This window comes from Mya arenaria, chromosome 2 (genome assembly GCF_026914265.1).
Source record: "Mya arenaria isolate MELC-2E11 chromosome 2, ASM2691426v1".
Lineage (NCBI taxonomy): Eukaryota > Metazoa > Mollusca > Bivalvia > Myida > Myidae > Mya > Mya arenaria.
The window spans coordinates 11127564-11144345 of NC_069123.1; the positions used below are offsets into that span (position 1 = coordinate 11127564).

Sequence of the window (16782 nt, forward strand, 5' to 3'; positions counted from 1 at the left end):
TGTCACTTCTCGGCTGGGATCATCCCTAAAGCTTCCATTATATTATTATTAAAGACACTGATTAATAACATTTTCATTAGTATAAAACGTGAAGATAAAATTACCGACTTCAAAGTTATTGCTGACTTCATTGCTCATCACTCTCAATTTTGTTATCCAAACTTGTACATGTAAACTACAAGTTCCAACAGAAATCAACCAAAAATAATGACCGAAACCCTTTCAACAACAAACACTCATACTACAGCTTATACCGTATTAATAATACATAGTCCAGTCTTCTCTAGTATTGGTTCCTTGGTTATGATGGTTTACACAAAATGTAACAAGATTTGGTTCAATTTCATTTATTTCAGACAACCATAACAATTAAAAGCTACTTGCCGATGGTTCTGTATCAACCTCTAGTTTTATTATAATCCTTTGTACAGGGAAATATATACAATTAAGCCGATGAAATTATATACACCAGTCACATGCAGAATATTTTTTTTAATATATGGGATATATTAAATAAATAAATTCATTTCATAACTAATACATTTCCATCTGAAATATTGCGTTATTTTAACATAAAATAGCACTCAGACAGAATTTCTGTATTCTGTACTCTGTTTTCTGATTCCTATCACAGAAGCCTAATGTGAATTGCACATCTACTTCCAAAAAACTAAGAAAAGTCACAGAAGCCTAATGTGAATTGCACATCTACTTCCAAAAAACTAAGAAAAGGAAGCAGAACGGGTGTAGTTCATTTACGAAAATTGCTGTTTTTTTATTAAAACAAGAGATCAAATAGGGTCTATGCTCTCCTGAACCCGCATCAAGAGGGAAGCAATCAATGAACCATGTTTTACAAAGGGAGAGAAATGCTACAATAATAAAACAGCTCTCTGTATAATGTTACCTCCCTTAGAGTATACTTTGCCAGGCTGCAGCATTATAAGAACCATAATCTAGTCATACATAAGCAAATCTGGCTGGTTTAGGAGATGAACCAAGCTTTCATGGATATCTTACTACTGTATAAGTTTGATGGATATACAATCAAAGCTGAAGACTGAATTGTATTCACAAACAATTGTTGACAGACGGACACCAGGCCATGGCATTAGCTCTCCTGGCCTTTCGCCAGTAGATCTAAACAACTGATAGGGTTTAAATTTAAGAAATACTATGATAGTCAGTCGATATGATGGATTGCATCAATTCTCGTTGCTTGCGTAACGATACACTTCACTGACACTGGACTGTTATGGACTTTACGCAAGCAAGTCAAAGTGAAACAACCCCACAGGTCGATGTACTAACATAATATTCCCTTTGCATCATTACAAATTTGTATTATCCTCATACAAAAAAGTATGAAATGCATGAGAATAAATAACAGACAACAATTAAATTTCATAATTGAATAACCTTATACATTTATTTTTTTATAATTATGTGCTTCTGTAAATGATTAATATAACATTTGCATACACATATATAAAACTGGTTTAATTAACATGCAGCCTATCACAAGAAATATTTGAACGAGGGTTTAGCGCTATTAATGACTAAGAAAATATATAAATTGTTCCATCATGGATTGAAAGGTAATGATGGCTTAGGTCAAAATGATTTAATACAAAACATTAAATGACCATATTATCAGTGTTTCCAAAAGTCAGCAAATTCAATGATGAACAGCTAATAATGAAGTTCATGTATCTCAGGGTGATAGTGAAAAGATTCTATAGCCTTCTTTATTTCATGTCAGTTAAAATCTTTATGACCTCTTAAATATAAGGCATGCTGTTATTCTTTTTATATTGAAGAAGATGATCTTTAAAAGCTTTTAGCTTCTGATCAAATTCTTGTGTTTAACCTGAATGTTGTCAAATTTACATTTATGATATAAATATTTTTAATCTATAAAGGCATGCTCAAAAGGTAAACTTTAAATGGTATTATGTTCAGGTGACAGAATAAAATGATATGTTCAGGTGACAAAATAAAATGACAATCAATCAATAAAAATTGACACCAGTATTTGATTAAACCAATCAATAGAAAACCAGTATTTATTTCAACCAATCAAATTACACCAGTATTATTTCAACCAATCAAATGACACCAGTATTTATATCATCCAATCAAATGACATCAGTATTTATGTCAATCAATCAATCAATCAACCAATCAATCAATCAAATAACACCAGTCTTATTTTAACTAAATCTAATGAAACTAGAATTTATTCCACAGTTTACTGTAAATTATATATTCCTGATCACCAGGAATCTGCACAAGTTGCATTTACGAAAATGTTTACCCTTTATTGTTTTCTTCATAATGTACAAAAGCAATAAATAGTAAAAGTATTATGCTTACTAATGCATACTAAAGTAAAAAACCTTTTAATGGAAGTTTAGTAAAACAAGAGGCCCAAAAGGGCCTATGCTCTACTGGCATGGCTTTTGTGGTCATATCAATCCAGAGCATGTATGTATGGGTAAAAGGCAACAGATATATAGTTTATGTTTTGTGTTTGGGTTACCTGAAAACGTGGCACGTTCAACATCCGAGCCCAGAAAGTATTGTAAGCAGATTAGTTGCATGAACTATTTTAATATGTGCCAAGTAAAAGTCATCTGACAAAAAAAAATGCTTTCAAAACTGTACTCCTAGTAAAATTTTCTGTAGTTTTAAAAGTTAAAAAAAGTTGGTCAAAAGGTCAAAATCAAGGGCATCCTAGGACAACATTGATCAATTTGAACAAACATTCACAATCAGTTGTGCTGAGATGGATGCACGAACACACAAAAAGATTTTCAAACCTTTCCAGATTTATGTTTACCAAACCTGTGAACCCAGGTTGTGGCCAGTAATGACACCAGGTGCATAACTTAAACATTCACAACCAATTTTGTTAAGATGAATGCGCAAACTACAGAACCTAAAGCTAAAAAATGGCCTTTGGGCTTTCAACAAGAACAAGGCAGAGTAATTCACAAAATCAAATGCAGAAGCAAAAAGCAAATTGTCTCTCAAAATCCTAGACTTGCAAATTGTCTCCCTTAACTCTAGACTTGAATTTACATGTACATGTAAACTTGGCTAAAAATAGAATTCGCTCATGCAGACCTGGCTAAAAATAGAAAGCATTTCTTTAAAACTTTCATGGCCCATAATCTAGGCATTCATGGGCGGATCTTGCTGGTTTTCGAAAGGAACCGAGCTGTAATGGATATCTAGATACTGTACAAGTTTCATCAAGATACAATCAAAACTGAAGACTGTATTGTGTTCACAAGCAATTGTTTACAGACGCACGAACGCACGGATGCACATACTACGTACACATTACCATCACATAAGATCTTCTGGCCTTTGGCCAGTAGAGCTAAAAAACCCCAAAGAAATCATTATTATTTTAAAGCCCACGTATTAAATTACTGCAAGATATACACATTTACATAGCATTCATATCCAATTACATTACATTTCAAGCTTCAATTCAAGCATAGAAGAAGCAAATTTTTAAATGAATAAATCTAATTCTATGTGTGTGTACCATTAATAATTTCATACGTAATATATACACAAGGATAAAATTACTACACATATACTCATTTACAGCATTAAAACTATTCTCATAAAACAGGTCTATTCTAATCTATCACAGTAGGCAGCGTTAACAACATTCACATTAACATAAAAAGTAACAATCTCTGCCGAATTGTTTGATTGGTGCTTATATAACACATTTCAAGCTCTGGTAAGAATTAATCTCACCTGATAATAACACATAGTTCTGGCAGTGGTTCTAAAAACATCACATTGAATAAGTTAATATTTGACATAGTAACATATTGACCTACATGATTTTATTATTATATAAATGACAATAAACACAAGACTTGTTCCGATTCAACTACTTAATTGACCGGTATAAGGATTTAATAAATAAAAGCACATATACCAGTAGATAAGATTTACCACCTTAGATAAACAGCCTCCTTCAAGTGACCTTGCCAAGCGAGGTTCCCATTTTTGTCATGCTTATTCCATGCATCTTTTTATGTTGTGCTTAATTTTCCTGAGCTGCAAGATCCAGCACATCTTTAACCATTATTTATATGCAAATATGTTCATTCTATATCAGTTATTGTATTAAAATAACAGATACCTACATTGTATCTTTGGGTTCTCCTACCAGTGGTCAGCACACTTACAAGTGTACTAATTAATTGGTTGTTTCTTGCTTGAATAATAATACTACAATGTATATCATTACGTCAAGTCACAATTTATCTCATGGGTAGTTTCTCCTTATTCAATTTTCTTACAGGCAACTGTCTATTGGTAGAGCAGATTAGAGGCAATAATAACTTGCTTACAAAATACACCTATTTGACATACCTCTGCATTTCACAAACAGCTACATGTACATGCTCCTGATCAATCCAGGGTCTTGATGTAGATTAGGGATCAGTATTGTTAATCATAGACCTTTAATTCATGAATATGATAGCAGATACTACCTACATGTACATGTAGGAGGAGTCTCTTCTCTTGTTTTACACGAGGCCAGCACAGACTAGCGTTCAACATCTCACTATGGATGCGAGTTATGGGGTTCAGGTGGCTCAACCATACTTGAAATATTGCACATAAAGTTAAAGTCTACACCTTTCAACCACTTGTTATATGAGACATAATCACTGAATATCACAATGCTCTCACTCTTTCAAACTATCACATTAACACAATGGATATAAAGCTGAGCAAATGTGAAGTTATGTAGCAGCAGGTAGTCGTTGCTTCTCATATTTGGCGGGGAAATGAGAACTAGCCATCTGGAAGCTGACATCAACTCCGTTTCATGGCCGTTGAGTAAATGGAAATGTACGAGTCTGTGCTGCCCGCAGCCAGCTTAACCTGCAAAGATGCTCAGTAAAATAAGATAAAATCATCATTCTTCACTTGCAATGTAGAAATAAAACTGTGCTGCATATTCAATAACTTGTAAAATCATTGTTTTATCATAATGGTCATAATCCCCTGAATTCTCAAGCACTTCATTCATATATTATTATTATAAAAAGTGATAACACCGCTTTAAAAGTTAAGCACCACAGCTCTTGAATAAGAATATCCTTCATGAAATCAAAATACTACAGGGTTATCAAAATGTGTAAAACTTCCCACCTTGTAAGGGTGGAAGGCTAGAGATGTGATGGTGCCGATACGCTGGCCGATGAATCCATCATGGTACTTGATGGTGCTGAGGGAGTCCCCAGACTGGTTATACACACCGATGTACTGGTTCAGGGACCCACTGCAGGACAAGATTTAGCAAAATTATTATTGACGGAGGCACAAATGTATCATGAAACCTTGTGTGATATATAACAATCGTATACACTATTTATTAGAAACACTAAATTCTTCTTAAAACCCCCAAAAATGCATTAGCATACAAAGAAGAAAATGCATGCCAAGGAAAATTTAAAGGTCTTATGAATGAATGATATTAGAGAAAGTTCAATCAAAACAAAAAAAGACCACTTTCATGCATCCAAAATGTCACCAAAATGTTTACATGATAAAAGAACTGTACAAATACAGTCAAAACTTACTATTTCGAAGTTTTGGGGACCTCTGGGAAATATTACGAAATAATGAACATTCAATATACCGTTATAAAAAAAAGTGTATAACCAATTTTTTTTTTACATAACCAGAACTTTGAGATAACATAGCAAGTTCTGACTGTAGTACAATTGAAACTAGAAATATAAGCGTACCAGGCAAGAACATCAGCCCGTGGGTGTATGTCCACACTGGTAAAGCTAGACTGCAGACTGAGTGAGCGCACACTCTCTGTGAATCGAGGGTCCCAGAACCTCAGATCTCCGGCATTGCTGAAGTACATTACGAAGAATGAAACACACTGATTTACATGTATACATCTAAATTCATGCCACAACAATGTAGAATCTTGAGCAAGCTTATAGAAGATCTTAATCTATGGTGCAATTCTTGAATTGTAGTTGTTGCTGTTTTAGAGCTTGTAAAGGTCTGGTTTCAATAAAATATCATAGTCGTAAACCTTACATTGGTTAAGAGTGCCCCGGTTCAACTGTCATAGTACGGGGAGAATATATGCAATAAATATCCTTACAGTATGTTTATCATAGTGCAGCTAATGCCAAGAACAGAGTTACGCTAGAAAGTAACGATCTTGAGCTTTACAATCTTAATTGAAACGGGGTCTTGGTGCTCATGGCAGTTTACTTCATTATGGCTTGATCCTACCGCATGTCCCCTTTCAACTTACATTGTATTTAAATGTCAAAAGAGACATGAACCCTAAGTGACTGCAATTGAGGCTGCCCTAAATTAATTGAAATTGTTTATAAATACCAGCAGTCAATATGGAGTTAATTCAACTTAAAGCAATTGTGCCTTTGTTTAGTAAAAGCTTTCAGGACATCATTGGTTATATATTTAGTCTAAAAGTCTATACAGTGAAAAAGATTGGGTTCTTTTCTTTGGTACGGTATTTGTTTTTGAAACTGGCATATTTAAAAGTTATTTACAAGATCCAGTGGTGACACATAAAATATGCTTTCTATAATAACAATGTGCAGTATCATTTTGTCGGTTACTAGGCCTGACAAATTTAAAAAAAAACTATTTTTAAAGGGTGACAATATAGTATTACAAATGAAAGATGCACTAAAGAAACATATTGATTTAAATGCATTTTCATGTTTGACTCATTCAACTTCAATGATCAAAACAAAACAAAAGAGCATATGTTTTGCGTACAGATGAAAAATGGGGGTTTCAAGTCTCCAGTTATAAAAACACCACCAAAATATGTTTAAATTGTCCACCCTAAAAGGTACAAACCATCAACTACTTTGAAAACAGAGAAGAAGTGTATATGTACCACAGAGAAGAAGTGTATATGTACCTTGCAGTGACTATCTTCCCCTCGGGCCCCTTCTGTAGGTGAACTTTCACAATCCACCGTCCATGTTCCCTTAATGTCATCACTCGACTGAAATGAAGAATTCATACACAAATGAACCTATATTAACTTAAAACATGAGCAACTCGAAAATACCCTACATTGTTTAAAATTACTTTTTTCTCTATTGCACATGTTAAATTTGTGACAATGTTTTAAACACATGAAAATTGGAACGAAAATAATCCTACTTGCATGACATCAAAAATACCTTTTTCTGACAGACACAACTATTTAAATGGCTAAAGTGTGTGCCATAATCTAATACTGTGAAATCATTAATGTTCGTGGGCATGAAATTTCGTGGTTTGCCGAAAAAAAACAATTTCGTGGGTACTTGAATTCGTGGATTTTCATTTTTGAAAAAAAAAAATCCAAGATGCGATCGTCCTAGATCGTCTGCATAATATCCACGCGCTGGCCCGTGATTTCCGTCTTCTACGTCACTCGGTTTATGACACTCGCTAATGTGGTATGACATGCTAATTAGTGCATATACCCATGTCACTTATCGATTTAATTGGAAATAAAGGTAATAAAAGAAGATGTACCCTGATCATAAATACAGATAGGGGAAGCCATTGGATGCCAATTAAGAATTTTGAAAACTGTGAAAACACCGAAAAGGTGCGAATATTGTCACGTTCGGTGCTTAGTAACCTTCTTATGTACTAGTAATCGATTAATTATTTCAAAAAATCGAGTACAGACACTCATCACGCACATCTTGTAAACTTGGAGATTTTCATTAACAGCACACGTTTAAACACGTGCTTATAACTGTCATTTGCTGCATAAAACACATTTAATTGATTTGGTTCATTATTTGTTAAAGGCAGTTATAATATATTAACAGAATAATGATCGTAAGTTATACAGTGAGACAGGTTTTAACACTGTATACTGCGACCTCTGTAAATAATATACTAGAGCATGTACGTAACAAGGCAATTGAAAAAGTGAATAAAGGGTTTATATTTCGTGGGATCTTGAATTCGTGGATCACCCAACCCACGAAAACCACGAACATTAATGCCCCACGAACATTAATGATTTCACAGTAGCTTAATATTGTACAATTGTTAGATAGGGGGAGAGCTAGTCGCTACTAGTGAACATTCAGATTATAATTAAACTATCCTGCCTACAACCAGACTACCCACCATTTTACCAGACTACCCACCATTCAGTAGGAGCAAGCCTCCTATCAAACAGCCTGACACTGCCGTCACCACAGCCGGCAATCAGCAGGGACCGACCCGACATGTCAGAGGCAAGGCATGTCACACAGCTGTCTGCCCCCGTCGGGATATCCTGTAATGAAGAAGAGATATTGGTCATTGATAGCAAATCTATGTTCTATAGGCCAGACACTAATGTATCTGTGGCTTTATCTGTGTCAATCACACAAACCAACTTTATCATGTTAAGTATAAAGCTAAAATCATATTAACAATGTATATTGTTATATGGTTAACTGTTGAGTTGTAAAGCATAAAAAACAATAGTGCTGCTGAGGCTGCTGAGCAAACACTCTGTGACAATGCCTCCAATTTGAAAGACCTTCTGAGCATAGCTTTTGACACTTGAACTCAATATTGTACTACTTTTCAATAAAAACAAAATCAAAGACATGCATGTATGTTTTGATGACGACCTATCTTACCTGGACCTTGAGTTCCTTGTGTGTGTCCCAGACACGTATAAACCTGACATCTCCTGAGGCCAACAGACTGCCTGTGTGCTGTTCCCAGTTTGTCACCAGACCTGAACCTAACACAAAGGAATTTCAACATATAATTATAATAATGTATGACCTAACTTATTTTCAATGAAAGTTTGCCTCTACGTCATGCCACCAACAGCTAGAACCACAATGGAATTAAGAGTTTTCTGGGACCCTTTTTGTATTATCCTTGGTGCTGGTGCGTATGTATGTGATATTTATATATCTAATGTACATGTTTTGATTGTTCATGGGCATAGTAGAACAAGAGAGGAGGGGGGGGGGGGGGGGGGGGGGGAAATAAATGCAGAAATAAATCTATCCATTTATCTACTTGTAAAATAGTTCAAGATTTGAATCTCTTTTAAGATAAACTAACAAGTGCCTAAATATAACATTTAGCCTGATATGAGAAAAACAAGTTCTTAATGTAAATGTACAAGACATCTATACAATAAGGGGAAATAACATCATATACAATTTGATGGACAATTTTAAGATAAAGAGTTATATGAATTAAACAGAAGCTGAAGCTGACATCATAATCAACTGCATGTATGTACATTAGCAGTTTTTTTCCTGTCAACTTGAACATCATTATTTATTCATTTACTCACCTCTTGTTAGTGGAAGCATCTCGCTGACGGCCTGGAATGCAGAGACAAGATCTGGGGACACATCCTCACCCACATAGTTACGCCACAACCTCACACAACCATCATCTGCAGGGGAAGTGATACATGATATATGAGCCAAACTTGTTACACTTCACACAGAACAGAATGATTATTTCATGGTAATGTCTTACTCGACAAAGTTGAAATTTCACAAGATTTATGTACATTTGTTTTAATGTGTCTCTCTTCTTTTAAGTCACTTTGAACTTTCTTTTTTACCTTAGTTTGTTGGATGTAAAGGATCCTGAACTGATGTATGTTTCCTTTAACCATGTCTGGATTATTTGATATGTTTGTTCGCAACTTAATACAGGTAGCTTTTACACTTTCAATATCAATCAATATGACATTGGTTGTCTTTCAAACGGAGTCAGGGTTCCATTGTGTCATGTTGATTTAGAATCATGTCCATTTCTATGGATCCAGTATATACTCGATCACCATTCATCTACAAACCTGATCCACAGAGCAGTAGAGTGTTGTCATGGGCATTGAGGTACTCGAGCGTGCTGATCTTGGTATGTCGGGGGTTACCATTTACCAGGTAGCCAACCTTAGGGCCCTGCTCCCAGTCCCAAAACCTGAGAAATACAGTCATGAATACAACTAGACACAATCATACAGAAAAGAGTTTAATTATCATGGAATAGTGGTTTATTATTAGTAGTAGTTTATAATTATAAGTGTTGAGGTACTCCAACAAGGTGATCATAGTGTGTCACGGTTGCCATTTAACAGGTCTGCTCCCAGTCACAAAACCTGAGTAAAAACAAGCATCAAGTTCAAAAGCTTAGCTACAATTAGAATCAGCATCATGATGTCATGAGCAATCAGATACGCCAGCGATGTAATCTGGTTGTGTTGGCCGTTTCCATTCACAAAGAAGGCGATCATAGGGCCCTGCTCAATACAAACGGTATTGTTTCATGTAACCTTAAAAAATAAGGCATTTGCATTAAAAGTTATGCAAATTGTTATCTTCAAAAAAGGTTTTATGCTGTCAGACTAAATTGAATTAAAATTCACTGAATTTACTTTTTTAATTGTGTCTTGATTTATTTTGAGATCGATGGCAACACTCACAGCTCACAGTGTAGTTAATGAGTCAGACCATATTTAAGATATATTACAAACCACTGAGGGCCGTATGACATTATTCAGACCGGCCAGTCAGCCAGAGGCGCTAGCCAAGGTCAATTCACCTTGGGGGGCTGATTGGCCTGTCCTCATAATGCCATATGGCGCCAGGTGGTGTGTTATATTTCTTAAATTAAACCAAACATTTTATATAACAATATCATTCAATAATCTAAAGCGCTTTTGGTGTGTTTATTAAACAATGCAAACAATGTTTACTTTTTACCAGTTTTTTCGTCTATGAAAATGGCAAACCACATTCAACAGTTTTATGAAATCAGAGGTCCATATAATATTTTGGCAAGTTCCAGACCAGTCTTAAGTAGGATATGAAACGAGTCATTTCTTTTTGAGCATGATTCATATCCCCATATCAAGCTGTCTGCAAATTGACAATTTCAAAATCAAATATTGGCACGCCCCCCAAAAAAGTCCATGTGCTTTAGTTTTCCAAACACCATTATACCCGTTATTTTTCAAATGTAATTAAAAAATACTTATTTGAAGGCATTCTACAATATGATCAAACAAGAGGCCATGGAACCAACACCTTAGCTCAGCTACTTTTATGTGTGTTTTTATGCAGTCAAAAAGGGGTACCAGGTATATCAAATATTATAATCCAGAGTAATGGCCCTTGCCACATGTGCATTGTTTGTAGCAGCATGTCTACAAAGCTTCATTTGTTGCACGGTGACACCAACACCACTGCCAACATCAAGGCTATCACAACACTTTTTCTCTTCTTTTATAAACAGACATGATGCTTATAAATTTGTATTCACATAGCCAAGTAACGTACGAGATTCCATCCTTGTCAGCAACTGCCAGTTCAGACTGATACAGACAGACTGCTCAATTGTTATGAAGTAAGAAAGGTAACGTACGAGATTCCATCCTTGTCGGCCACTGCCAGTTCAGACTGATACAGACAGACTGCTCAATTGTTATGAAGTAAGAAAGGTAACGTACGAGATTCCATCCTTGTCAGCAACTGCCAGTTCAGACTGGTACAGACAGACTGCTCAATTGTTATGAAGTAAGAAAGGTAACGTACGAGATTCCATCCCTGTCGGCCACTGCCAGTTCAGACTGGTACAGACAGACTGCTAGATTGTTATGAAGTAAGAAAGGTAACGTACGAGATTCCATCCCTGTCGGCCACTGCCAGTTCAGACTGGTACAGACAGACTGCTAGATTGTTATGAAGTAAGAAAGGTAACGTACGAGATTCCATCCCTGTCGGCCACTGCCAGTTCAGACTGGTACAGACAGACTGCTAGATTGTTATGAATTAAGAATGGTAACATACGAGATTCCATCCTTGTCGGCCACTGCCAGTTCAGACTGGTACAGACAGACTGCTAGATTGTTATGAAGTAAGAAAGGTAACGTACGAGATTCCATCCTTGTCGGCCACTGCCAGTTCAGACTGGTACAGACAGACTGCTAGATTGTTATGAAGTAAAAAAGGTAACGTACGAGATTCCATCCTTGTCTGCCACTGCCAGTTCAGACTGGTACAGACAGACTGCTAAAGTGTTATGAAGTAAGAAAGGTAACATACGAGATTCCATCCTTGTCGGCCACTGCCAGTTCAGACTGGTACAGACAGACTGCTAGATTGTTATGAAGTAAGAAAGGTAACGTACGAGATTCCATCCCTGTCGGCCACTGCCAGTTCAGACTGGTACAGACAGACTGCTAGATTGTTATGAAGTAAGAAAGGTAACGTACGAGATTCCATCCTTGTCGGCCACTGCCAGTTCAGACTGATACGGGTGGAACGTGATCACAGAGGGAATGCCAACATTACGGTTCACAAATATCTCATTGTCCAGCCGGTTGAAACCTGCAGAAAATTGTAGAAGGGTTTTAACATAATTCTGATATATGCATTGATACTTAAAAACTTTCATTGATATTTTATAATTATACAATGTGGAGATATTTCAATTTTTAGTGATCTATTTAAAAGTTCATTTTACCATACTCACCTTTACATGAACATACAACAAAGTACTAATATTTTTTTAATATTTTTGCATGAGATAACAGAACATTTTATTTTTGAGTCAAATGATAGAAATAGAATAATCTAATATTGTGTGGGCTTTTAAACAGACTCTACAGAACCAAAACATTAGCACCTTTACGAGACTTGTTCACGATTTAAAGGGTCAGACATTGAAAAAAAAATTTGTGTGAAATGTGAACTTCAAGCTTGTAACAATGATTAACATCATCAAAATGCAAAAAAGAGCTCTATTGTAAATACTTAAAAAAGTTACAGAAAATGCAGCCTTACCTGCTCTAGACTGTTCTTCTTTAGCTTCCAGTCGTACTGAGTTGTTCCGATTAAATCGGAACTTGCGTTCCATAAACACATCACTCTCTGGGTCTTCTTCCTCTGACAATCTGTTTATCGGTTGAACAAAATGCTTGCAGCTCCAGCCAAAGAAATCGGTTTCAGTTGTCAGTCTTGGTGGTAGATTGTTTGGTACATTATCGTCATCCTTGTCTTCAGACTGGTATGTGGAACATATGATATTAAATACAATTCTTAGGTCTTAGGCATGGCATTAAAAACCAAATTACTTTTTGTAATTGTCAGGTTTCAACTGCTAAAAATGTCAAATTTGTATGAATTTGCAATAATATTTTAAGCTTTTTATTTTAACCAAAACAAAAGAATTTTTTGATTATATTAAGCGTTTAATTCTATGAAGACAGGAGGGTGCACATGCTGGTCTCCATGAGGGCAGAAGGTTGCTTCCAAAAAGGAACTTTAGCTAAAACCGTAATATGAGCATATGTGTACCTTGTTTCATTTGGTGCACAATTGTATACACATTTTTAGTTCAAAATTATTTTACGTCAGCCAAAATACATGTAAGTTTAATAAAACACCAACTCACCAGACTAGGGCCTCTGTCAAACATTTTCCTGGATCTTGGGAACTGTGCTGAGTGGGTGAAAGGGCTTGTTGGGTTGCTTGTGAGGGGGGTGGAGCGAGCGGGGGATTGCCGGCGATGCTCAGCAGACTCCTCCATGATCCCTGACAATGTTCCAGATGGGGGTGTGCTGGAAGGGAGGGGGCAGTGAGGAGTAGGAAGATATTTAGGAATGTTATAGGTTCACAATAATGAATATAGGTTGATGCAATTTTTTATTTTTTTTAAATGCTTAAAAGCTGTACTCTCACAGATATACCATTTTTACAACTTTTTAATTTTTTGTCTTGGAAAGAGCAAATTTTTGCGTAAATATCTGCAAACCAATGATATAAGATTGCTGACAAAAAATCAGATCGTAGATTTTCATATTTCCGTTCGAAAATTACTTTTTTATGGCTTAAACTGTTATTTATGGTTTAGGAAAAATGCATAAACCATCAATTTTTGAAATTAAATATAAAAATCTGCGATCTAATTTTTTGTCAGCAGTCTTTTATTACTGGTTTCCATGGATTTTTGCAAAAATTGGCTCGTTCCAAGACAAAAAATAAAAAAGTTGTCAAAACGTTTAATCTGTGAGAGTGCAGCTTTAATGATCAAAACAAAAAACGTGATTTGTGTACTGATAAAAAAGAGCAATTTATTTTGGCACTTTTTTAAAACAGGGGAAATTGTCGGCATTTAAAAAGGCTAATATTTTTTATCTGTACTTAAAAAAAAAAAATAATTTTTGTTTCGTTTCACCAATGTCAAATGAATTAAACGTAATAATGCATTAATTTTTTTTATTTATTTTTTTTGCATCAACTTATATTGTGCCCCTGTATGTCATAGGAAAGTGTTCACAATATATTGATAAAATGTATTTGTTAATAAAACCTATATTTTACGATTGGATTCTTACCTGATTATTTTTTTGACTACAAATTGAAAATTACATTAATACTTTTGATACAAACACAGAAATTGTGACACTTTTAGCATTTCGCAGATTTTTTTTACTGTACTACTTTTTTTATGAAATTGGCAAATAACATGATATTACCAAAGCCAATAATAATTGGTGCATTCCTTAAGTCTTAAACCTATATAATTTTATACAAATTAATCTTTTAAGATAAAACAAGAAGAACATAAAAATTAAAATTTAACAATTTTTTTTGTCTCATCAACAGCCATTCAAAACAAACATAACAAAAAATGTAAAAGTAGTCTGCTCCATAACATACAACAGACTGACAGTTGGCCTACCACTGTCTCTAATATACCCCCCTTCCGATTTGTACAACTGGGGAACAACTAGTACTAAAACCTACCCTACGCTGGTCATAAAGGATTTGTTAGATGGACTGGAAGGAGCCGATGTAGAGACCCCACTGCTCTGAGAGACTGGGCGACCTCGCGGCGTGGTGATATCAAGCATCTGCAAGGATTGTATACAGATTTTAACTGTGTTAAGCCTACTATTATAATGAATGACATCTTACTACTTTTTTTATACAACTGTTCAGTATTTAATTATTAACCACATCAAAAAATTGATCAAATATGCTACAAATTTATGGAAAATGAGCTTTGCACAAATCTTTAAGACAACATCTACGTTCAAGTGAGGGCAGTCCACCTCTCACCCAAGAGATTGTGGGTTCGATCCACACTAGGGGTTCTTTCTCATGGCCTCTCAAAAAGGACACAGTACTGGTTTCTGCCCAGGAAACAGACTCGAGAGTGATTCTATAAGCTATCAGCTTTCGTCACATTTGTGCTAAAATAAATCACTATATATATATATATATATATATACTGAGTGAGAGCAAACGCTCATCATTCATTCTTGTATAGACTACAAACAAATTTGTTTTCTATCAGCCAACAATATTTTTTTTTAATGCCAACCAACTTTTTTCTCAGACATAAAAAACTGTCAACCAAAGAAGAATTTCAATTTGACCTAAACTGAAAAGAATTAATATAGTTCAAATGTTTCAATAGGGTCTGCCAGGTAAAAGAGGAGCCATCACAGGATGCAGTAAGGGCCCTGATAGATAGCATATTTGACAGAGGGAGCAATTTGAAAACATGTTAAAAGAAGGGTTGGGTTAAATATGAAAAGTATGTTATAGTTGTTGTTCATAGAGGATAGACATTTTTTTACTATTATGTTTTATTTTTTTGCTGTATATGTACACATTTTCCAGATAAAATAAATCATATGAGAGATATTGGCGATTGAGAGATAAATTGACATCAAAATACTGGTAATGTATGTTTAAATGGATGGTTCAAAGAATTCAAACTCTTGCACATTGCACAAGTTAACATCTTCCATCTGTTCCAAGCAAATGAAACATCAACACATTTTACAATAAAATTACCAGTACACCCAAAAAGAGTTCACACAAAAATTTACGGAGGTAGTTTAAGAATCACTTAGTTATGGCTAACCTTTAAGGTACATATTTATATTGTCATTATTCAATTTCTAATTTTCTCTCTCTTTCTGTAGTTTCTGAAGTTATTTTCATCAAATAATAAAAAGTAGCTCATATTTCTGAAAGTTTAAAGGTTATCAAGAAAAAATCAAGAAAACTGTCAAAAGACAAACAGACAGGGTGGCTACTATAGGGCACCTGTAAATTCTTTCTGGGGCCCTAAAACATCCCTACCTACCAACTTATACTTTTTTCAGGCCATAACCAGAAACTAATAGGTTTTCATTATTGCCCCATTTAAGGTCAACTTACTATCAGTGATTCCCTTTCTGTTCAATGTCCCTCTTCCTATTCTCTTTGTTGTACCTGGGGAGCTTATTTTTAAACAAATGCATCCTATAGGATAAGTTATGTGTGGTACAGATTTTTCCTCCAAGGGACACATTCATGCAGATTTGAAAATGAATCACAACAACCACCTACTTGAGCCTTTTTCCTGACGAGCTTCACAAGGTTTTTAGCCATCTCTGCCACAAAGTGCTCAGGATCGACAGCGAGCTGTAGGAGTACCTTCCACACATTGCTGTAGACATTGTTTGACATATGCCCCGCCGCAGATATCGCACTGGTGGACATGGCGCGAGGGATGCGGGACGAGGCTGGGGAAGGGAGCTCCAGGTGGGCAAGATTCTCCATTGAGCTGGCCATGAAGTGGTGCGGGAGGGGTGGTGGAGCTGGAACCACACCCGCCATACCCATACTCAATATGTCTCTGCTTGATGCTGATTAGGAAGATATTGGTTCGTCAGAACAGCTTTGAAGGTAT

General features: G+C 35.5%; 1 protein-coding gene across 6 annotated transcripts in view; it reads right to left on the reverse strand.

Moving 5' to 3' along the window:
- Positions 1-331: 331 nt before the first annotated feature.
- LOC128217208 (regulatory-associated protein of mTOR-like) overlaps positions 332-16782 on the reverse strand; it is a 37893-nt gene continuing 21442 nt past the window's right edge. For all 6 annotated transcript variants that reach the window (XM_052924218.1, XM_052924204.1, XM_052924187.1 and 3 more), the window contains 13 exons: positions 16440-16738; positions 14841-14947; positions 13486-13651; positions 12876-13095; positions 12305-12419; positions 9887-10011; positions 9371-9475; positions 8694-8800; positions 8211-8341; positions 6971-7057; positions 5796-5912; positions 5197-5326; positions 332-4926 (listed from right to left, as the gene is read on the reverse strand). In XM_052924218.1, coding sequence (XP_052780178.1) covers positions 4858-4926; positions 5197-5326; positions 5796-5912; positions 6971-7057; positions 8211-8341; positions 8694-8800; positions 9371-9475; positions 9887-10011; positions 12305-12419; positions 12876-13095; positions 13486-13651; positions 14841-14947; positions 16440-16738 — 1778 coding nt within the window. In that variant the 3' untranslated portion in view covers positions 332-4857. The remainder of the gene's footprint in view (positions 4927-5196; positions 5327-5795; positions 5913-6970; positions 7058-8210; positions 8342-8693; positions 8801-9370; positions 9476-9886; positions 10012-12304; positions 12420-12875; positions 13096-13485; positions 13652-14840; positions 14948-16439; positions 16739-16782) is intronic.